This window comes from Erithacus rubecula (genome assembly GCF_903797595.1).
Source record: "Erithacus rubecula genome assembly, chromosome: 6".
Lineage (NCBI taxonomy): Eukaryota > Metazoa > Chordata > Aves > Passeriformes > Muscicapidae > Erithacus > Erithacus rubecula.
Genome location: NC_136688.1, coordinates 55053128 through 55077657, shown reverse-complemented (window position 1 = coordinate 55077657; position 24530 = coordinate 55053128). Strand labels below are relative to the sequence as shown.

General features: G+C 41.0%; 2 protein-coding genes and 1 pseudogene across 3 annotated transcripts in view; all 3 read left to right on the top strand.

Moving 5' to 3' along the window:
- Positions 1–3068, top strand: part of HIF1A (hypoxia inducible factor 1 subunit alpha) — a 32125-nt gene extending 29057 nt beyond the window's left edge. Inside the window, exon 15 of the mRNA XM_079309310.1 lies at positions 45–3068. Coding sequence (XP_079165436.1) covers positions 45–196 — 152 coding nt within the window. The 3' untranslated portion in view covers positions 197–3068. The remainder of the gene's footprint in view (positions 1–44) is intronic.
- Positions 3069–11576: 8508 nt separating this feature from the next.
- LOC306803652 (pre-mRNA-splicing factor ISY1 homolog pseudogene) lies at positions 11577–12590 on the top strand (annotated as a pseudogene). The gene has a single exon. The product of its transcript is annotated as a pre-mRNA-splicing factor ISY1 homolog pseudogene (transcript).
- Positions 12591–13028: 438 nt separating this feature from the next.
- SNAPC1 (small nuclear RNA activating complex polypeptide 1) lies at positions 13029–21777 on the top strand. Its single transcript, XM_079308932.1, has 10 exons — positions 13029–13185; positions 14407–14566; positions 15499–15639; positions 16116–16223; positions 17122–17280; positions 17693–17767; positions 18394–18456; positions 19390–19531; positions 20160–20240; positions 21395–21777. The coding sequence occupies exons 1-10, from the start codon at positions 13058–13060 to the stop codon at positions 21427–21429; spliced, it is 1092 nt and encodes a 363-aa protein (XP_079165058.1). The 5' UTR covers positions 13029–13057; the 3' UTR covers positions 21430–21777.
- The last annotated feature ends 2753 nt before the right edge of the window (positions 21778–24530 follow it).

The following is a 24530-nucleotide window of genomic DNA, read 5'->3' as shown; positions in this document are numbered from 1 at the left end:
CTGGTGAATAAAGTGAACTTTTTCTCCTTCCCCTCCCTCTCCAGACATAGCAAGTAAACTTCTAGGGCAGTCGATGGATGAGAGTGGACTCCCCCAACTCACGAGTTACGACTGCGAAGTAAACGCTCCCATACAAGGCAACAGAAACCTGCTACAGGGGGAAGAACTGCTCAGAGCTCTGGATCAAGTTAACTGAGCTTTCACAAAACTTGCTCTTTTTTGGACACTGGTGAATCATCACCTAAAGCAGTCTATTTATATTTTCTATATCTGATTTTAGAAGCCTGGCTACAGTACTGCACTAATTCAGTTAGTTCAGTTTTGATCCCCTTTCTACTTATTTTGACAGTCTTTTTAATATGTTCTTTATGTAACAATAACTCAAACTCTAGTGCATTTTTATAATTCTTTGGTACATACACTTTTAAGTCCATTACATTTAAAACACACTTGCAATAGCAGCTTTGAAATATGCACCTGATTAAAAAAAAAAAAATATTTATTTTTGGCTGGGGAGTTGGTCACCAAAACTTATCATTTGTGAAATGTCAACATAGGAAAAACTGGCAATACTTCCATCCTGCTTTTCATAGGTAGTTGGAAGACTTGTGCTCTCTTACTCTTTATGTTCAAGTAAGTTTTTTTATGTTAATAGTTTTTATAAGAAACAACAATGCTTTGCAGCGGTGCATTGTAGCCACAATCGCACAATATATTTTCTTAAAAAAATACCAGCAGTTCCTCATGCAATATATTCTGCATTTATAAAAATTAGTTTTTAAGAAAAATCTTTTGTTTGCCTATGAAAACATGTTTAAACCTGGATTATGTCATTATTTTAGTCACATTGTAATATAAATTGTTCTTAAATGCTGTCTTATGCTTTTGACTTCAGTGGGTGTGGTTAGTCAAAGGAAAGGCTTTATCTGGAAAGGGCTAGCAGCATTTTCTTTTGATACATTCTCAATTTAGAGAAAGTTTGATGTTCCTAAAGTAGTCACTTTGCCAGCTTAAAAAAAAAAAAAAATCCCTGCCTGTAGTTGTTGAAGTTAATGCTAATATTGTGTATGATCTTAAATCTAAATGTTCAGCTTACCCTGTGTGGTATAGGTGATATTTCAAGCAGATTGTAAAACATCTTGCATTGTTAGCAAACTTTTATCTAGTACATCATTGAGTTGCTCAATATTTTGATGTTTTGGTTTTATGCACCTTGTTGCTATTAACATCCATATGTTTTCATGTAGATTTCAATAACTTGAATATATTTAGAAGCCTTTTTATTTAGAAATATATAGTTGTCACAAACATCTTATTTTCCTATATGTACTGTACAAAACCTTCATTCACTCATTCTTTTTGCTCTTTGTGGTTGGATCTAACACTAACTGTATTGTTTTCTTACATCAATAAACTATATGTGGACCAGGCCCCTTTGGGGAGTGTGTTATCTGAGAGAAATGAGATAATTTATATTTTTGTTAGTGGTTATTGTTCATCCGTGTTCCCTTTTTAACTTAGAGTTGATTGGAAATCACTGCTTCCTTATTTTGATTGTAACATCTCTGGGTTAATTATTTGAGCCTGTTCAGTACTGAAGTCTCCCAGACAGTGTTGTACTACCACTCGCCAAAGACGTTACACTTCTCAACCTGTAATCACACCAGTGAGCAAACCTGGCAGCCAGGAGGCAGCATTTTTGTTTTGCTTTAGAGCAGAAAGAATTCATCTTTATGAACAGCCTAAAGGCTTGTCTCTGGAAGCTTTATCAAGGTAACACAGGAAAGCAGGAAAAGGTAAAATTCTCAGGAGTGATTGGTCTCAGATGGATTTCTATCACAAAACTCCATGATTAAAAAATTAAGCTGGTACTTGATGAAACTTGTTCCACACTTTTGTGCTATTGACCCAGTGACTTTTCTTATTTTACTGTCATAATACACAATGCTACTGGTAACCCTGTGTTGTGTAAATGTGGTCAAGATATTCTGTGCATTCTCCAAACTATTTTTAAAAAACTTACCTCAATATGAGTAATCAATCACAGGAGTTACTTTGGTTTTATATTGCAAACTTTTTTGTTTCATTGCACTGTTTTGAAATCAGCGTCATAGTACATAAGCCTAACCTGTTCTCTTAAATTTCTGTTTCACTGAAAGGAGCACTTTCCAAACTAAAAGGACACTATTAACAAAAAATGATAAGGCACTAGCAGCAAAAGATAGTTGCATACTTGTAAAAGTTTTGAGCAGAAGTTGCACAGAGAGGTGAAGGTATGTTGGGAAAGTCAGCTGAAGCTTCAGGCAGAGAACATTTTCACTAGTGAATGTTTTTGATGCATTTTTAATGGCTAAAAGCAGCAAAGCTCCTCCCTGCCTGTTGTGTCTGGGCTGGCATTCTTTCTATGGCATTTCTTTCTCTGTCAGCAGTTAGGAGGTTTAAATAGGGAAGTTAAGTTAAGCCCCTGCTGTTTAGAGCATCTCTCCTGCTTTAGCTCTGCATGGATTGATGTGGTGCTTCTGTGAGAGTCTTGCAGGCAGGTGAAAAGTGCAGCTGGGTTTTACTTTTGTACAGCCCCACCAAGCTTTGGGCTGGCCTGGGATGGGTTATCCCTTTGCACTCCCAAGAGACAGGTCACAGGGGTTCTGCTGCTCTCTTGGCTGGGTTTTGGAGGAGCCTGACCTGTTTGGATCTGCCAGATCCTCTTCAGTGCACTGAGAGGCAGAAAGTCTTCAGACTAAAATCAGTGTTAAAAGGAGAAGGTAAACTTTAGTGATAGATGTGATTTATTGTAATGAGCCTGCTGGAGTCAGAGAATACCTTTGGAAGGGACTTTAAAGATCATCTTGTTCCCACACCCCTCTCATGGGCAGGGACCCATTCCATGAGATCAAGTTGTTCAGAGCCCCATCCACATGTCCTTGATCATCTCTGATCTTAGTGACAGCAGCTGTGCATTTAACTGAGCCATGTTTCATCTGAAAATCTCAGCTCTAACATTTTTTACTATGCATAATAATATTTTGATTACTGTGATGAACTGCAGTCACTGTACTGGTTTACTGTAGCCCCCAAGTCTCCTGGAGAAGGCACAGAAAAGGAACAGTAATGGCTCTGCCATTGCTACATGCAGATGCCACTTTGCAAAACCTAGAAGTACAGCTTTGTTTAAAATTTGTTTTACTAAACTTTTTTTTTTTTTTTTTTTTTTTTTGGGTCTCTTTAGACTCCAGGAACACACAGTCTGATTCCAGAGCTAATTTGAAGTACAAACTTCTAGTGCAAATAGCTTTCTAAATGTTTTCTTAGTGATTTTGCATACTTTGCTGACTTGCTGCCTTTTTAAAATGTTGAGGCACCATATTAGAAATTATGAGGAAATTAATGACTGTGAGGGTGGTGAGACATTGGCCCAGGTTTCCCAGAACAGCTGTGGATAACCCAGCCCTGGAAGTGTCCAAGGTCATGTTGGATAGGGCTTGGAGCAGCCTGGGATAGTGAAAGGTGTCCCTGCCCATGGCAGGGGGTTGGAACTAGGTGGGTTTTAAGGTCCCTTCCCAACCAAATAATTCTGTTATTTATTCTTTGTTGTAAAGAAGAAACTGGGTGAATACAGTATTTTCTCCTGTATATAGAACATGCTAATTATGTGAGAATGATAAACTGAGGAGAATATTAATGCTATCTTTCAGGTTTTCCTGACTACAGCAGTAGTCAAGCCAGGCCCTCTTCAAGGCACAGTACAATTATTGTTTTTACATAGAGATTTTAATTTATGTTTTAATCAACAGTGATGATTTTGTTAAAAAGGATTTTTAAATTAGTATTTAGGATTACAGAATTCCTTCCTTTACCTGTAAGTAGTTAAAATTAACTACAGCTGTAATTCCCCAGAAATCACTTAAGCAGGCTGTGCAGTAACTTATCTTGGGTGTAAGATGCTGAGTAAATGAGGGTAGCCTGGAGTCCAAAGTACATCTTGCTAAAGTACATCTTCTACCTAGTGAGACTGGCTTAGACTTTGGTGATCTTTGGGTTAATAGAAACAACTTACCTGAGAAACAAAACTTAATACTATCTGTGTACACACATTAAACTCTCCCAAAGTAATTACTGAATTAAACAATTGCAGATTAGGGCCCAAAAGAACCATCTGCATGTAACACTGATGGGGCTTTTAAAGTTTAGTTTGGATGAAATTATCAGCTCTGCTTCCAATGAAATGCAGCTGTTGGATCAGATAATTCTGATGATTACAAGTTAAACTACTGGATACTTAATAGTAATGTTTCATCACTTAAAGAGCAGTTTAATTAAACAGCTAAGCACTGGGGGCTAAAGGCAGTGTCTGTTGCAAGTGTTGCACTGCTGAGTGAAGCTTTCCTGACAGTGCAGTGGATCTGGGAGCATCCTGCCCCTGCCAGCATCTGTGCCCTGCTGCCCTGCTCCTGGCCAGGGCACACCTCTCACTGCAATGTCACTGCTCAGACTGCAAGTGTCCTGCATGCCAAGAAACACCTCACAGCCCACAAGGACTTTGTAGGAAGTCCATTTTCATAGGAATTCCACACAAGTTGGGTATCCAGCTTTCATTAAAAATACCATGATGACCTAATTCCCTGAAAAGCTCCATTCTGGAGGACTGTGAGTTTTGATCCAAATTCTAGAAATGAATTGTCATTTGCCTTCTGCTTCCCTGTTTACCTTGAGCAAGTTACCAAAAAGTTCAAAAGTTTGCTGCTGGATTTATACCATACAGTAGATTTTGTGAATAATAGCAGTATTCTCTCATGAAGAAGTGGTATATTTTAATGGAATTCTTTTTTGGAACCAACGTATTGCAATTGATATTTCTCTTGAAACATTTTGACGTACTTGTGACTGTATTTCTTTTTGATTGTGTAACAGTATAAAATTCAATAAAAGAGAGGGTTTGTTTCTAATTTGTGAGGTGTGATCTTTCTGTCCATCCCTTTTCCCTGTTGTAAAAGCTGGAGGTGGCTTTAAAATTAACTATACCACTGTGCAGAGTTAAAAAACTCCTTGCAGGTTTGAGACTTTACTGCCTGCTGTCAGGAACTTGGGCATCAAACAGATATGGTCACAGTACCCAGAAACATACATTTTGTATTAAATATAAATATATAATATTTATATATGAGCTGAATCCTATTCACACCTATTCACATGTGGTTATCCCACTTGAGTTAAGCAGATCACATGCATGAACAAAAGAGGTCAAACATGCAATTTAACAAGTTGAATATGGGGATGGTGCAGGTTTTCCTGGAGGAAGCCAAAGGGAAAGCAACAGCTACAGAGCCAGAGGGATGGAGAACATTTATGGAGCCTCTTTTTGGTTAATCAGAGCAGGAATGCCTTTAGTAACAAAACACCAGCTCCATGTTTGAATCCATGCTCATGTCTCCAGGTGATTTCAGTTCCTGTCAGTGCACACAAATGACTGGACAAGAACTTGTGACTCCTGCTGTCCTGTTAAATCAATGCCACTTCCCCCTGCACACATTAAAAACGTTCTGCAAAGTTTGTGCTTGTTGGGATGTCTGAAAGCAGGAGGCTTGTGCCAGTAGAGTATGATCCTGTTACTAGGATCAAAGGGGTTTGTACATGCCAAGGGTGGAATAAGCTATTTAATAAAATATATCCGTGATTTATTTTCATGCAGATCAATTAAAACATTTCAGGTTTTCAACTTGAGTATGTGTTCTAATGCAATCATATAAGGTATTTTAAAAAAACTTGTTTTTGCTATATGCATCTGGAAAACCCCACTATTTATATCAGTGCAGGATAAATGGCTTTTGAATTGCAACTTATAAGCTAGGAATTAATTGAGCAAATAGAATTTCCTTTTGTTTAACAGTTGAATAGGAAGAAGATGCAATAACCATCACAGTCTTCCTTACAACATCCAATTATTGTTGTTTTGTTTTTTTTTTTTAGTTTGAAGGCATTCATTTTCCTCAAATGTACTAGTGAATAATCTGAAGGAGTACTGAAAACAGTTGATGAAAAGAAGTAGAGTATTAATTAGTCTAAAAAATTATACTCTATTCAATTTGAAATACCACATCAGGGGGATTTTACAGAGAGACCCAGTTACTTGGTTTTATGCTTCTGCATTTTGATTCTTTACATGGTACCCAAACTTCCTGCAAGGGAAGGCTTAGGGCACATTCCATGGGCACAACAGCCTCATCCTCACTACATCTTGCATCATACAGTCCCATCTGCCTTAGGAAAAAAAATCATTCCATACAGGGTTCCTTGAAATATCATCCCTGAGAAATCACCCCACTCACTGCACGCTTAAAATACAAAAAAATCAGAAAACATTCTCTGAGCTTTAGAAATTCATTACTTTAGAGCCAGGCTTCTCTGCTCCTATCAAATTAAGGGATGACTCCCATAACTAAACAGGGCTTGGCTTGACCTGTATGTAAGGGTGAACTCGTGCCATGGTGTGTCAGTTTTTACTTACTTGCGCTTTAAATGACTTTGAATCCTTAAATCCATTGTGGGGAGAGTACATGGTATCTGTTTTCCTTAACATGTTGACATTCTGTTCCAAAATCAGTACAATCTGTTGAAGTCAGGGTCGTGTACTGGATGAACTGCCCTACATCTCTAAACACAAATCCAAATGATAGATGAAAGTGTTTTTTCAGAAAAAGGAAAAAAATGCAAACCAAACCCTGGCAAGTGCAGCTCTCCTGCTAAACCCTGTATAGTTCATATGCAACAGCTCTGCAAGTATCTCTGTTCCTATAGTCAACGACATTGGCAGCCAGTGGTGCTCACAGGCAACTGCTGCTCAGCCGATGGCAAATAACCTCCTAATAAAGGCTGCTAAAGGTTGCATTCCAGCAACCTTTTGGGAAATACAATAAATATGGAAAGATGCTTGCATGCCCGGAGCACTGTGGGAGCTCCTGACATTGTAGGAGCTGACAGCTCGATGAGCCTCGCTGTAAGGAGCGACCTTTGGATCAATGAGTTGATGCTAATGGTGAACTGGAGAACATCACGGTACCGTAGCCAGCAGAACTCAACATTCATTTTGCAGTGCATGACCATTTGAGAAAGCGAAATGTGAATTTTTTACCGGGTCGCTGGGAAAGCTCCTGCAAATTTAAACATCATCCCAAAGGCACCACGCAAGGCTTCATCCCAACCGCACACTTTCCCTCCACGCAGTTTGTCCCCCGTTAAGGCTTCCCCTACCAGGGGATGTCGCAGCTGCCGGGCCCGCACCCCGCGGGTCACAGGCACCCGGCCGCCCCGGTGCCCAGCCCGGGAGCGCTCCCGGCGCAGGTGCCGCTGTCCAGCAGCGCTGCCACAACCCGCAGCCAAGCCCCGACCGCAAGAGCGCCTTGAAACCCGAGCCCCGTCCCTAAAGCCTCTGGAGCCCCGCCCGAGGGGCTGCGGAGCCTGGCGGGCAGCAGAAGCGGCTCCCCCGGGCCAGCGCCCGCCCCCGGTGCCCCCGGCGGTGCCGCGGGTCCGTACTCACCGCGGCGCGGGGCTCTCCGACGCCGGCGCTGGTCCCGCAGCCGCCTCGGCGGCCGCTCGCCCCTGTCTGTACGTGCGCGAGGGAGCGCGGGCAGGGAGCCCCCGCCGCCCGCTCCGCGCCGCCGGCGAGGCCGCACCCACCCACCCTACGTGCGGCTCGGCAGCCGCGGCCCCCTCCCCGCCCGCCCCGCTGCCCCGGCCGCCTACGTGTGGCCGTGCATGCGGGGAGCGGGCGGCACGGCACGGTGTGACACGGCAGGGCAGGCGAGGGCAGGGCACGGCACCCCGCCGCTCGGGGGGGCGGCCGCCGGCTGATCCCCGCCTGCCGCCCTCGCCCGGCGACAACGGGGCTCCCGCGGCCCTCGGGGCTTTGGGACAGCCGGGGCACGGCGGGAGCGGCGCAGGGGGCCGGCAGTGCCCGTTACCGGAGCGTGGCGGCGCGTCACGTCCCCGCGGCCCGGGCTGCGGGCGCTCCGCGGGGCCGCCGGGCGCCCTCCCCGCGGGGGAAGCGCCGCTCCCGAGCCCGTCGGGTCACGGCCCCCGAGCTCGCTGCCGGGGGCGCCTGCGGGGACTGGGGCGGGGAGTGCGAGGCCACGAGCCTCGAGAGCGGCCCCGGCACCTCCGGAGCCGTGGCACCGCTGACGGAGCGGACCCGCTCACCCCCGCGGGACCACCCAAGGGTGCGCTGCCCGGACAGGCGCTCTGCCCGTGCACCGCGCTCGCCCTCCACGGCGCGGGCTGGCGGGACGGCGCCCGGGGCGGGCAGAGCGGGCGCCCGTCGCTGCCGGGTCTGGCTCCCGCCGCCGCCCCGGGTTGGGCTCGGGGCAGCGCCGCTCCCTCACGGGCAGCGCGAGCGGCGCCTCCCGGCACGCGCCGCGCGCAGGCGCCGCGGGGCTGGGGCGGGGCGGACGCGCATGCGCGGAGCGGGCGCGGGACTGCGAGGAGCTGCTGCCGGCAGGCAGACACTTTGTAATACATGTAGAATGTAATTCGTGTAAAGTTGAAAATTAATGTGGAATAAGCAGTGATTATATGAATAAAATAATAAAGAAAACTCAACTGGTGTCTGGTTTTTGTCACGGTTCTCATTCCGATAAGATGGTCCTCAAATGTGAGAAACGGCATAGCTATTTCACACTATTATTTGAGTTAGTTACACAAATAAAAGCAGTTTAACATTACATAGTTTCTATTTTAATAATACGGTAATGCCTTCTATATAAAATATATGTATCACATTACTATTTCTATAAGCTATATTTTATAAGCTTACATAAACTGACAGTTTATACTATACCAAAATGCAGTTAAAAGGAAGGAAAAATTGTACTAAATTAAAATCTTTGTGTTTAATAATAACTTGCAAAGGCTAATACATAAATGCAAAAGCCAATAATATATTGTCATTTATAACAAATCCCCCTTTTGCTTTTTTCTTACTATATTTGGCTTAAGTTCTTTGTAGTAGGCACAGAGAAAGAACAATAAAGGAAATAAATGGGAATAAAATAGAAAAATAAGTGTGTGTGGGGGTGAGGGGACAGAGAAAAAGAGATGGTAAGGGAGGGAGTACAAATAGACTATATCAAGAAAGGCAACTTGCATTAGTGATTTATATTAAAAAATAAGTTTCTTTTCAACTTGTTTAACGAGAAAATTTAGAAGAGAAGTCATTAAGCTTTCTTTTGATGATAGAGACAGTTTATGGAAGACTTTGACAACAAGTTCTAAACTGACAGGAAATGAGATAAAATCTTGAAGATGTGGTTTAAATACAATTCCTCTGGGCTGTACAGCGGGGATTGACAACTGCTGTGATTATTCTTTGTAATGCTGATAAGATTAGCAACAGCAAGCTAATTCTTTTAAAAAGCTTAAGACAAATAAAACAGAGATTGAACATACTTTTTGTTTTTTACAGCAGTTTTTATACAGTATTACTATTCAAAATTACTTCATTTGCTTATGTTGAATTTTTGTATAGTTGACTTTAAAATGTAGGTTAGGTCTCATATGCAAGTAGCTTTCAGCTTTTGTTACAAAGGAGAGTCTTAGTACCACAAACAAAAGTAAAGCAGCAAGAAACATGGTTTAAAGAAACTGTTTTTAATGGAACTATAGTGCGTTTCTTAAAGCACCCTTTTGCAAATACCATGTACAGTTAACTTGTAAAATTTTCAGCAGGTTGCCAGAGCTTTCAAAGAATCAAGTTTTACATATTTTGTAACCAAATGAAGGTTACCTTTAGTAACAATACTAACTAAAATATTGTTAGTTAGTAACAATAATTGAAACCATATTGTAATTAGCAGTTCCTTCATAAGTTGTTTATCTTGAGTTATTGTATTTTTGAAGGATTACAAAAAGACTTTTGGGACAGAAGCTTATGATGCTAGTTGGCGCTTTGAATTTGGGGAAAAAAAGAGAAGGCTGAAAATGACTTTTGACCTCTGTATTTGCCAGGTTTTCAAGTCTCCTTAAAAACGTTCAGGTCCCTCTGTGGACAGTTTCATCTTAAATGTCCGTGTTCTTTTCAATAATGACAGATTTTACACTGCACTCGAGGTTCATCTCTGAGTCCACAGCTTAAACACAAAATTATAACACAAAATCTTTTCACTCATCAGTCACACAAGTAGGACATACACATATACTGTCTTCAGTTTCTATTCACACATTCATGCAATACTTAGGTACCTCTGTTGTGTAATTAGGTGTTGATATTTTTATAGGTATTATTTATTAAATAAAATGCTTTTAATTTCCTCAGAACCCCCTATTTTTATGATTGCCCTCTAAGTGGAATACCCTCCACTAAACTCTCTATTTGAGTCTCCCTGGATAAGGATCAGAATCTCTTTATTTCATGCCCTTTGCAGCCTGCTGCTCTGTCTTTTCACACACAAACATCCTTAATCACCCTGCTGACTCACCAGGCTCTGTACTTAAGCAGGGACTTACAGTATCAGGCTTAAGCTCCAATGTACATCAGGCCCAGCCCGGTGCAGTAATTAACTGGAGCTCATGTTAGGGCATTTTCTCTCACTTTCTTCAAATAAAACTACTTCAAACCAGATGGAAACTACTGGAAAAAGCTATCTTCCAGATTTTCCTGACTACAGCAGTAATCAAGCCAGGCCTTCTTCAGGGTACAGTATAATTATTTTTTTAATTGTTATCTATGGAAGATAAAACAGCAGAGATTGTAATGACCAAGAGAATCTTTGACCAAATCAAGGGTGAAAACACTCTATTTTCTTTATCCACACACATACGTTTATCAGTGTTTCATCACAGCTGTTTTGGTCAGAATCATCTAATCTCTTCAAAGAAAACAGTTATATATCTTACAATGTAGAAAGGTAATATTTAAGTATCTTAGATTGCAATGCAAGATGTAACCACAAGTTTGTATTCTATCACCATCTGTTCCAACCAGGTGGCGATGTGTTCCTTATTTCTTCCATCTGGGAAGGGGGGAGGTGAAGGGGAATCTTCTGCTAATGGGCCAGCTGATAAAACCAGGCAGGGCAGTTTTCTTTGTCTCTTCCAAGGCCCATTCTTCCTCCAGGGACATATCTCCTGTTAATGGCCCATTGAGTCCCAGTGCATGACTGATAAAATTCCATCATCCCATTGGGAGATGCTCCAGCCAGGGGGAGGAACCAAGCCTTTCCTACCTGGATATAAACAGATTTGGAACACCACAGGCAGCCTTTTTCCACTGGATTCCCAGAGGAAGACCAAGCCCATCTTCCTCACCACTGGACTTCAGAGGAAAGCTGCACCCTTCTACAGGATCAGTGCTTCAGCAGAGCCACATCTGTCACTCCAGGAGGACTGCAGCATTTGCTTGGACTGCTACCAGCACTCTGACCAACAGGGTGTCAGGCTGTATTCTGACTCTGTCTTGCTAGAGCAGTAGGGTTTTTATTTTTGGTGAGGAGGAGGGCTGCAGAAGGGCTGCAGGAACAGGGCTGGCTCAGCTCCAGGGTCAGAGCTGCTGTGTGCACGGTGTGTTGGGCAGGGCTCAGGGCACGGCGGGACCACGGCTCGCAATGCAGAGAGGGCCATGACAGCCTTGGCGAGATTTCGGCAAGCCCGGCTTGAGGAAGGGAAAGCCAAGGAGAGAAGGCCTTTCCTTGCATCAGAGTGCAACGAGCTGCCCAAAGCTGAGAAATGGAGGAGACAGATCATTGGGGAGATTTCTAAGAAAGTGGCACAGATCCAAAATGCTGGACTGGGTGAGTTCAGAATTCGGGACCTGAATGATGAGATAAACAAACTTCTGAGGGAGAAGGGACACTGGGAATACAGAATAAGGGAGCTGGGAGGTCCTGATTATGCTAGGATTGGCCCAAAAATGTTAGAACATGAAGGGAAAGAAGTTCCACGAAACAGAGGCTACAAATACTTTGGGGCTGCAAAGATCTTGCCAGGAGTTAGAGAACTTTTTGAAAAGGAGCCCTTGCCACCCCCACGGAAGACTCGGGCTGAGCTTATGAAGGACATTGATGCTGAATACTATGGCTACAGGGATGAAGATGATGGGATTCTGGAGCCCCTGGAGCAGGAATATGAGAAGAAAGTTATGGCAGAAGCAGTGGAAAAATAGAAGATGGAGAGAGAAGCACAACTTGCAAGAGATGAGGAGGAGGAAGAAAACATCTATCCTGTCCACGAGGAAGAGTCTGATGAGGAAGGTGACAAGGAGAAAGAAGGTGAATATGGTCAACAGAAATTTATTGCACATGTTCCAGTGCCAACCCAGCAGGAGATTGAGGAGGCTCTTGTATGGAGAAAGAAGCTGGAGCTGCTCCAAAAGTACACCAGTGAAACCCTCCTGGCACAGAGTGAGGAGGGAAAGACACTTTTAGAATTTTAATATTGCACAGGTGTCCTGGTTTCTGTGTAATCCCTCTGAAAGCACAAAAGTTAATAGTATCTGTGTACACACATTAAACTCCCCAAAGTAGTTACTGAATTATAGAATTGCATATTAGGGCCCAAAAGAACCATCTGCATGTAACACTGAGGGGGGTTTAAAGCTTGCTTTGGATGAAATTAAGCTTTGTTTCCAAAGAGGTACAACTGTTGGGTCAGATAATTTTGATGCTTACAGGTTAAACTTAATAAACTACATATAAACTTAAATATTGCATATTTAATAGCAATGTTTCAACACATAAAGAGCAGTTTAATTAAACAGCTAAGCACTGGGGGTTAAAGGCAGTGTCTGTTGCAAGTGTTGCACTGCTGAGTGAACCTTTCCTGACAGTGCAGTGGATCTGGGAGCATCCTGCCCCTGCCAGCCAGGCTGGACATGCCCCAGTCCAGCATCTGCAGGGCTGGACTCGGTGCCTGGTGTGTCAGTTTTGGCTCACCCGTGCTTTGAGCGGTAGATGAAGGTGTTTTTGCGGGGCCGAGCGCGCTCCCGGCTCTCGCCTCACGCCTCTCGCCGCGCGCAGGCGCCGCGGGGCTGCGGCGGTTCCGCGCGCATGCGCGGGGCGGGCGGGGGCGCGGCGGGATGAGCGCCGTGCCGGGGCTGAAGGAGGATTGCGAGGAGCTGCTCGGCGCCTTCCAGCAGGCAGACACCGTCCGCTTCGAGCGCTTCGCCGAGCTGTGGCGGGAGCGCCGCTTCCACAGCATCTTCTAGTGAGTGAGGCAGGGCGGGCATGGCTCCGGGCGGCCCTCAGGCCCGGCCGCGCTGCCCTCGCCAGGCCCGCAGCGCCGCTCCCTCAGGCAGCGCCCCGGAGGCACCGCGGGCGGGCTGAGCCCTCAGCCTGGCTCGGGGGCTCTGAATAAAGGGGAGCGTCTCTGTAGTGATGGAAAGCGGTTTAAATTCAGTGTATTTCTCGCTTTAGGAACGTGTGTGTTTTCAGCGTTGACTCCGCAGGGAGTTTTTTGCAATCCTCTTGAGATTTAAAAGTATGATCGCGGGACAGTGCATGTTGCGCTGAATCGTAGAATATCATGCGTTGGGAGGAACGTGTGATAATTGATAAATGATTCGTGTTAATCATAGAAGTTTTGAAGTTTCTATAAACCAGAATACTTAAAATAAGAAAAAGACATAGACCTAGATAAAGAGAAATATATTATTAAACCCCCTCTGTTTAAATCCCCCCGTTATGAATATTGTGTATGCCAGTTTGAAAAACAAAAACAAAATGGTTTTCCATAGTCTGAAAGGGTTTTTTGCATTATCAGATTTCCTGCTTTTGTGTAAATCAATCACAAACTATCTGCTAAAGATCAAGCTTCCCACTTCTGTGTTTTATCTCCCAAGACCAGATGGTTACATGACCAATTGTCCCAAGAGCTGTCCCACAGAAGTTTGGAAGTTTCTTTGACCACCACTGCTTACCTGGCATAATTATTACAACAAAACAATAACAATTATTGATTATTACAAGGAAAACCATACTATAAAAAGGGAGCTGCAAACCAAGTTCAATGGAAGTGTGGAATGGGTGGTGACCCCTCACGTTTTCCCCAGTGCTGCTTGCTCTGTCTATATTAAATAAAATAATCTAAATTTTTCTGAATATCGAGACTTTGTTTCTCATTTATAACAAATGAAAAGGGATGTTGGAGTCCAACGCCTGGCCCTGCACAGGATGCTCTCAAGGTCATACCCTGGGCCTGAGAACCTTCTCCAAACTCTTCTTAAACCCTGTCAGGCTGTGATTCTTCTGCAGGGCCAATAGTTGTACTCAGTCATCCTTGTGGGTCCCTTCCAGCTGACATTCAATGATTCTGTATTTTTAAAACATCTAAAGCTTGTTTTTTCATTATGGATTTTTCCTGCAGTTTTATACTTCCCTGCTTTAACATGCTGCTTTTTTTTTGTTTTGTTTTGTTTCTTTGTTTTAGTGGTAGAGTAAGAGCTTTGGAGAGGAATAAGCTCACAAAGAAGACTCTTGATCTGGCCCAGCAGTACTTTTTGCCCCCCTACTCCTTCCAGATCCGAGTTGGTGCTCTGTACCTTCTGTATGGACTCTATAATGCCCAGCTTTGCCAGCCAAAACAAAAGGTAATTGCTCCTGAGGTTTTATTCTCAGGAGGTACTAGGCATAAGATATGTGGTACACTGCTGTCTGCTTTGTCATCATAAATGGTTAGGGCATTTCCTCTCACTTTATTGAAATAAAAATACTCCAAGCCACATTGGAACTATTGGGAAAGGCAGGGACAAAGAATGTGTTCATCAGCTGTAGGGTGCACCCTATTATAGCCTGAGTTACTCTTTAGAATTCCAACACAATGGAGACTGAATTATTTCCACTTCCTGTAAACTAGAAAAGGAATTCATTAATAGGTTGAGAGGGTCTATGCCTGAATGACACCTTCCTTGCTGCATTTAGGATAGAAGACCAATATCTAAAGGAATTACAAACACTGTGCAAGGAGAAGAATATATGTTGTGTGCACATGCAAAATTGAGTCCGAATTCTATAAATAACAAACCAAATTTTGAGTAGTCTACTGGTTGATGCCATGATGTCTCATATTTGACCTCTGAGAAATCAATAACTTTATTTAGGCAGTTTTAAAGCCTCTGCTGGATAGCAGCTGTAAGAGGGTACATGAAGAAAGCCAAGCAGAGACAAAGTGAAGTGGGCAGAGTGGATGTCACAGGAGAGAAAGGAAGAAATAAGGGAAGAGAACATTTATGAGCATTTCATTGGCAGAGCAACCTGGTATGAGTATTGTTTCCTAATTACTAGTGAAGGGAAACATGCTAGGTGCAGACTGTTTTTCACACACTTCAGAATGTGAAGAATGAATGCTTTCAAATATCAAAAATATTGTGTTCCATGTCACTGTCAAACAAAGTATAATAATCTTGTGTGCATAAAATAATGATTGTAATAACAAATGTTCTAGTGGGATCCTAGAAGTCAGCTCAGTTAATTTTTATGGTTGAAATATTGATTTAACAGTATGTAACTCTTTTTGTTGCAGATCAGAATTGCACTCAAGGATTGGCCTGAAATCCAGAAATTCCAGCAGGATCTGCTTGACTCCCAGCACTATGATGCAACCTATATCTTTAGGAGACTGCGACTTGCCAGAGCCTTCCACTTCACAGCAATGCCAAAGCTAGTGAGTTATTACATGAATGATTTTTTAAAATTATATTTTGAAATAAAATACCCTCATCTTTCAATGGCTGACAGTTCAACAGCACTCATGGTTAGCTCAGCCTTGAGGCCATGTTGAAATGCAATATGTGGCTTTACATAGGTAGGTGATGAAGAGCTTAGAGGATGTTTGAATGCTTCTCACTTGAAAAATATTTTTTCAGTATCTACTGTTCCTAATAGATGTCTTACCAGCTGGGGAAATTAGTCTGAATTAAATTCCTAATTACTAAATAATGATACTGGATGAAATTCTTAACTAGAGAATAATTTGTAAAAAGTGCTGGCTGTGAGTGTGTGACAGGAAAGCTGTTGGTGAGATGATTTTATGCCTTTCAGTATCTCCCATCTCCTGATTGATGGATATGCAGTAGGAATTCTCAAAAAGAGGTGCCATTTAGTTTTCTTTTAGGTTACAAACATTGCTTCTTGTTTTAGCTGACCTACAGGAGGAGTAAGAAGAAGATTGCAGAAAATCCTTTGAAAGAAGAATTTAAGGACCCAACTAACAGAGTAAACAACCTCATCACTAATGATGTATTGGAGGTACAGCAACCTTAAAACTACAGATTAATCCATGGGGTTTGTTTTGTTTTAATTTCTCTGTTGTGCAAGAGCTGTAATTTCTCTAATCAGCATAGTCTTGTCCTTTGTCAGTCTCTTGTGGAATGCAGACTAAGGTAATTTTACCAGACACTCAGAAGTGTGGCATTTAGTTTGGAATAATTGTGGTACTTTTTCAATACTGAAAGATGCACTAATGTTTTGTGGTTTTGCATCAGTAAGATATAAAAGGGTGTAAATGGTTAATTGTCACTTAGAGCAAAAATGGAAAATGGGTGGAAGTATGGTGGGTTTTTTTTTTTTATATGTCTGCACGTTGCATCTGGAGGATTGATACTTGTGGTAATTTGAATTTACTTATCTGCAAGTTCATAACTTTCTCTCACCTTTATTTCTCTGTTCAAACCTTGTTTTTTGACTTATATGATGCATTTTATAAAAACCTGAGTAATTCAAGCCAGGTAAAGTTTCTTATATCACTCAGTGATAGAACTTTCTTTGCCATTTTTTTCATTTATTGCTGGCAAATGTGTAAGGTTGACTGCAGTGGTACAGAAATCTGTGAATTAAAATATTTCCTCCAAAGAGATAAAAATAAACCACAGTATCCACTGTGTGGACAGTGGCCCTGAATAACCTTCTTAGTTAAAATAATAAAGATACTGTTAGCTTATTTGATGGGTCATTTCTAGTTAGCAGGATTTCCTGTCTCTAAAACTCATTCTAACCAGAATCAGTTTCTAACATTCCTCTTGGTCCAGTGGTCTCCTTAGAATGGTTTCTGTAACCCTGGGTTTGTACATGGTGGACTGATATTGTTTTACTGCTGGAATAATTTTGTTTTTTTCCTAAAAGACACTTTTTAAAAAAATAATTCCAGGAACTGATGAATGTTCACTACCACTATCAGAAAATGAAGTGTGTCATTTCAGCTGACAAATCCCAGCCAGACAAGGCCCTGAGCTTGATAAAAGATGACTTTGTGGTTAATCTCAAAGACATAACCTTGGAACATCAGGAATGGCTGCAGAACAGAATGGTAGGTACTACCAACCACGATGCTCTGGTGACCTAGCAGGTTGGGTGATCATGTAAGAACTGGATTTCTTGGTGTGATTACCTCTGAGCTGGTGAATCTCAGACTGAAGGAGAAGGAACTGTGACACTGAAGGCATGGAATGTGTAAAATCTGAGACAGGGGTGTGGTGTGGAAGAAAGGACTTGTGAGTGATCTTGCCTCTGGGATACCACAGCTGAGAGGGAAGCCCTGGAGGTCTGACCTCATGAAATACCTCTGTAACACATTCCTGGATCAAAGAAAGGCCACAGTGTAGGGTGGATGTAGAAAATGGGCATGTTTGTAAATACTCATCTTGGTTTTTACAGTTCTTGGAGTTTAGCTGTCCTGTGTATGACAGATGTTTAAAGAAAAGCACTTTTCTTCCTCACAGAGATTATTCCGAAATGCTAAAGAAATTGATAAAGCAGAAAACCAAAAGAAAGAAGAAGCTTTGCTAGCATCAGAGGTAAGGAAACTGAACTACTCTGCTGCATTGCACAGCCCAGACCAGTTCAGTTTTTGACTTCAGACCTCAGGCTAAGCAGTGTAGGTCAAAGTTTGACAGTGTCAAAATAAACTCCAAGGTCAGCTGGTGGGGCTGGTTGCTTGCTTTTGTTCTTAACTTGCATTGTTTTCTATTGAGCTGTGAGCATTTACTGTGACAGCTCTTAGATGATCACAAGAAAAAATCTCTCTTAGGTAAGGAGGGAAATGAGCTGTACTTTCTTGGCCAAACTCCTTTACATTAAGACAATATTAATTTTTTATGCTACAAAACTGTCTCGTGTTGTACTTGTCTGCTTAGTTCAACTTTGAATTTGGGTAAGATGTGAAGTTTCAAATTTGATTTTTCTCCTCCTGGGCTTCATAACAGTGAAGGCAACCAAAATTATGCTTTGTCTTTTTAATGAAATATGAACTTTTTTTTTTCTTGAAGTCCCATTTTGGTGGCATTGATATTATGTAGAACTAATTATAGGGTTACAGCTGCAGTGAGATATTGGTCAAGTGTTTGCTTGATGTAATATCTCATTTCAGTACTGCTGTAATAAAATGAGAATCTTTTCTGATTGGACTATTGTTTCTTTACAGGGTTCTGAAAGAGCAAATGCCCTTGCCAGAATCAAATATAGGTCTTATTCTGCAGCTGTTGAGGTGGGTATGAAAATTGACAATAGGGATGTGTTTATTTTTCTAGAACAGTTTTAAGTACCAGTCTAATGTAAATGCTGGGTTAAAAATGAGTTAAAACTGCGCTCCTAAATTCTGTTTTTGAATGTTCTAGTTTCCCTAACACAGCAGGGAAACCCAGGGCTCTTATTCTTGTTAGATTTATGGAACAGTGCAGATAAGGCCTGTGCTTGGGGGATTTTCATTTACAGTGTATCTTTTAATGTCTACACCTTGTTTAAGTAGATGAAATTTTAAGATGTGTAAAAATACCTGGGTGTTTACTTGCTCACTTTTGTTGGATCTTGATATTGAAATCTTGTAAAATGCCTGTGAAAATGGAATGTGAGAGTTTAAACTCAGTTGCAAGTCTTTGGAAACTTTGTTTCAGTAACTTCTGCCTTAACAGAATATTGTTGCTTTGTCTTTTTCTTAGCAGTCCTATGAGAAACATATTAACTTTCTCTTTTTATTAAAATCTCACCTTGAAATATGTGTCATTAAATGAAACAGAGCTCTGGATTTTAGAACAGTCCAGACCTGTGAAAGTGCAGTGATGTTTTCTAGGCACTTAAGCAAAATGTGATGGTAAGGACACTTTACAGAGCAGCAGTTTTTGGAAGACTTTCTTTTGTGTAGGGAGATGCAGCATGGTGTGGGTTGGTAGTAACAGAGAGTGGATTGGAAATTAATGAATGTTCCATTATCTGCATTTGAAGTTATACACCCATTAAATCATGGAAGGGCATTGTCCTGTTAAAACTGAAGAACAGCAACTGGTGGGAATCCTCCCTCCCTCTATTCCCTTCTATCCCATTTTGACCCTGACATCAAGTGGATGCTTTGGTCCCTGCTGCTTTGTCAAGTGACCCACAGCAATACCTGGCTGTAGAAATTCAGCTTTTTTGTGTCATTCAGGTTTCCAAATCCAGGAGACATCGTCAAGTGCAGTTAGAATCCTCTGAATCAGGACCCAGTTGTGGGAAGTCCCCAAGTCGAAGTAAAAAACCCATCAGGAGACCACAGCCAGCAAGGAGAAGAGGTTCTTCAGAAATTGGAGGTAATTCTTCATTGCATCCATGAACCATCCATTGCAAAAGTTTGTCCATTTGTTTGCTAGCTGGGTTAAATTTTGCTGTTGATCAGTGGGAAATTACTTTTTCTAAGGAAATTCTCTTTTTGATATCCAACTTTTCAATTGATAGAAGTTGCTCTGCTGTCTAAATTTTTTGTGTACTCCTTATTTGTTATAGGCCAAAGGAAACTAAACAGCAAAATGGTTTTGAATTGTCTTTATTTTTTAAATTTTCTTGCTTAGGCTCTGCTAGGGCAAAAAAGTTACTGAGGAAATTAATCCTACTTCAGAGATGAGAATTAGGCAGTGTTGCCTTTCTTGACTTTAAAAGAGTAGATGAAGTGTTTTGGAGCAGTAAGGGCATTTTAAATTCTTGAACTGAGTTGGTGATTAATTTACTTTAAATTGATAGTGTTAATTACTTGTTATTGAAGGTTTCTTAGTGCAAACTTCAATATTTTGAAGCCATGTGGAAGGCACTATGAAAAATAGATTTGTCTACAGCATTTGACAACATCTCAGGAGAGCAGCAGTGAACAATCTTTTAACTACTGGATGAGGGATGTAGAAGCAAAAGAAAAGCTGACAGTTTTTCCTCAAAATCTGTGTGCAGGTGAAATGCAAGTGGCAAAGGAAACTGTAACTCACCATATTGGGATGCCAGTAATCACAGAAGAGGACACAGATGAAGGAGGTACAATGACTGGAATTCCAGCCCTGCAGTGACTTGTTTTTAAATATCTCTCTGCTATGTTTATCTAAAAACACAACCTGAAACTAAAAGCTGATATTTTGGATCATGTCTTGTTGCCTTGCAAAATCTAGATTTGGTTTTAGCCTACAAATTGTTTCATAAAAATTGAAACTTTGAAATGCCGTGACAAAATCCCAAGTGTAATTTTTTTTCTACATGGATTTCATTGTAGTGTGTTCAGAGTTAAAATTGGTCCAGTTTAAAGGAGTCTCATTCTTTTATAATACAAGTTTGTCTTGAGGAGTTCCATTATGTAGGGGAAAGTGATTTTTTTGGTCAGTCATCCATTTACAGAAGATGCCTGTTCTGGTAACTCTGGAAACTTAGGAAAGAATATCCCTTGCTGCCCTCACCTTTGTTGAGGGGAGAGAAAGTTCCTCTCTATCCAAAATTGTATTTAATGGAAGGATATTTAGTACAAGGGATATTTAATACAATTTAATACATTTATGTATACTAAAATACATTTTTTGTGGCATTCTATATTTATATTTGATCTTTTTAGAAGCAAAGGAGCCACCTCATAGTACTGAAGTGAGATTACATTCTCTGGTGACTTTCATTTGTAGAGAGTGGGATTTCAATCAATTTTAAGTGGTCAGATTGAAGGTGCTGTTGACCATTTAGTATTGTACTTTGTTTACTTTCCCTTCACTTGTCCACTTGGGGACAAAAAGTTTATTTCTAAATCAGGAGCGTTCTCCATTTCTCAGAATTTTCTGGTAAATTCTAAAGCATTAAAAATACACATAAGCAATCTCTTCAGATATTTTGTGAGTATTCCACTTGTCAAATTCACAGCAAAATCTGAAAGATGTTGGTGAGGAACAGAAAACTTTTGAGATGGAATAAGTTTGAAGTACAATATTCATCAATGCAATTTCAGTTGATATTTTGAATTATAGTGTGCTGTAGAATCTAGAAAGATTTTTTTTCGTATTTAAAAAACATGTGGAGAGGGACTGGAAGGGATCTCAAGAGCTCATCTAGTTAATTTCCTGTGCTGGATGGAATTAATTCTACTTGAACAATTCCCACGAGGGAAGGTGGATTTAAAGGCTTGTAAAAAATCCCTTTTCTGTATTTTCTTTCAGAAGTATCTCTCCCCAAGAGGAGGAGACGGCGTTAGAGGATCCAGCTGGAGAAGTACTAACATTCATTTTAATGAGAAAATGAAAATGTCAGAGGTAACACCAAGTGCTTGTTTTGGATACTTTGAACATAGAAGAAGTGTCTGGGACCAGAACCACAGGGGATGCTGGGATACTGGTAGTGGCTGGGATATTTCAGCTGTCTTGTGGTACCTTTATTCACCTGGTGAATGCTTCTTGTGGGAGACTGAAGTTGTTGAGTGCTGGCTGAGAAGGAAAGATAAGGCTCAGAAAATATTTGCCTGTGTAAGACCTGTCTGTAATCCTTTATCTCTGTATATCAGGTTTTTGACTTTTGAAAATTACTACAATAAATTATTTTTCATGGTTGACTTGCTCCATTTTATGATGTGTAAACATCACTGTTTTATCATGGTTTGATCTCACACATGTGAAAATGAACTTGCTGATCAGCTTTTTGTTGTGCCCTTTCTCCAGCAGATCTGGAGTTATTGTGTATTCAAATGGAGGGATGAAAAGGGTATTTATTAATTCTGCAGATAACCCTAAGATGTACAAGGGCAGGACTGGAATTCAAAATGATCATTATAAATTGGAGGGGAGTGAAATAAGTGGGTGTGGAAATAAACATGGATCTCAGTATTGAAAACAGGCACAGCATGGGGAAATGTTTATTTGGCAACAGTGCAACAGAAAAAGCAAATGTACTCAGAATCATCAGCTGGGGTGTTTGCTATAAGCACTAAAACCAGTAGAATTTGTGCCACTCAGCCTTGGAAGTCTATAGCCTTGAGTGTCCCCATCTGACCACAGCAGTTTAAGAAGAATGTTACTCTCCTTGGAATTTCTCCAGTTGATTACAGCTGTTCTTTCAAGAAAATCCAAAGGGTTTAAGTGTCCTTTTCTACAAGAAGAAATATGAATTCGAAATTTGAAAGATTTTGAATACAAAAGGAACCTAAGTTGAATTAATTTATTTAGTAGTATGACTCTCAAATGCCAGAGGAATTGAAATGCTTTTACCTAGAAAAAAAACCAAACATTTAAGTAGAGATACAAATGGTTTTACTATAAAAAGTTTCCATATTAAATGTGTTTGTTGGCAAGGAGGAAGGGTTCAAAATGACAAAGAGGTTGAACACTGGAAAAGCTGCTGATGAAGTGCCAGTGTTGCACTTGACCTTCTTAACAAGAAAAGAGAAAGCACTTTGTAATAAGGCCAAACCTTACTGCACTGTAAACAACAATCAGGTATTCAGTGGAGTAACCAAAATCTTGATAGTCTAATCCAAAAGTCATTATTAGCCCAGATCTAATTATTATAGAAAAATAATACTTCTACACAGATAAAAAATCCTTATAGTAGTAACAACACAGTTGAAGTCATCACACATGCATTTAGTTCCTGCTCTTTTTCTGGTTTATTGTTCACTCTTCCATTGTAATCTTTGTCCTGAGGTTTAGGCTGTGCATGGAACATGCCTGAGATGCAGTCTTAAAAGCACTCCTCTATGGCTATAAATGTTTTGGAGATATAATTTCTGTAAAGTTTGAGCAATTTGGTTTTATTTGGGTTTTCAGTGACGGTGCCTGTGCTTTTCTGTTACCTGCACAAACCCTGCCTCTGTGCATTTCTTCTACATTTTGGTGAGCAGGTACAAAAAACCAGAAGAGACCTCAAAGGGAAACCAAATCAGACTGGTTTTGCTCAGTAATGTATTTAAGGAACATGTTTAATACTCTTTAATACTGAGTGTAGTGGCACTTTTTCACAACATAACTATCTAATTTGCCTCTCCTTGAACTTTTGAGCCATCCTAAGAGCTGACTAAGGTGTGGAATTTGTCACAATTTTTGACAGTGACATGAGTCCTCCCTGCACATTATTTACAAAGCATGCAAAGGCTTGGCTAGGCACAAGGGTGGATGCATTCAACTAGCAGTTATTTTCATATTGTAATCATGAAAAGAAATATTCTGTAATTTATGTATCAAATTACATAGATGTAACATGGAAGTCATGATTAAGAATAAACTTAGAACTGCTGACTGTATGCATGTGATGTTTCAAAACAGTAATCCTGAGAATTTAGAGGCAGCTGTAAGCACAGTTTCACAATGCTGGTGTAATCTTTAAAAGAAAAAATCCTTTGCTGCAGTCTGATGGGCAATTAGAGGCTTTGAAAAACTGGAGAGGGACTTGCTAAAATGCTTCATTGAAGCAAGCAGCTGTCATTTAAAAAACCCTCAACAATAATTCTGGACTTCCAAATAGTAATAGTAGTAGCAGACTTTCTGGGGTCTAAATTCTCTCCTGGTTGTAGCCTCAGCTACTGCAGTAGTTAAAGTCTGCAAGGAAATTTAATCTCTGTAATGCCAGCCTGACTTCCAGCTGTGCTGGTGGACAGGGGTGAGGCCATATGACAGTGTGCATCTGGATATTGTTACAGTTCACAGAAATAAATTAAATACAAATGTTTTGGCTAAAGCTTCTCTGAGGTACATGCACAACTGTCTGTTCATCCAAAAGTAATCACTTTCTTTGGCAAAGCTGAAAGATCCTTTTTTAGTGGAGGTTTGAGCCAGTGCTCAGTGTTTGCAAGGATAATGTGGGTGATGAAAAGCAAAATAAACCTAAAACACCTAGAGGTGGCATCAGTTGACAGAATCACAAAATCAATTATCTTGGAAAAGACTTCTAGTATCATTGACTTCAACTTTTGACTGATCACCACCTCATCAGCCAGAGCATGGCACTGAGTACCCTGTCCAGTCTTGAACACCTGGAAACTGTTTTAAGTGAAAGTATGCAATGTATTTTTATTGTTACTATTAAAGCAACCAACAAGGTGCAGTTAATTCAAAGTAAGTGTAAAAGACTGGACAAATTTAGCTCAAATACCAGCTTGGGAATGCTCCTGTAAGCAGCTGTGCTCAGCCTGGAGATTTTTGTAGCCTTCAGACTGAAGTTGAAGCAGCAGTATGAAAGTGATGTGGAAAAATTCCAAATGCCATGGAGGACAGTGGAGATTTGTGTGTGTATAACTTTGTGTCAATGTAGGTATCACCTCTAAAATAACCGCAGAATGCTACAGTAAAAGGGATTTTGCTGTTTGTT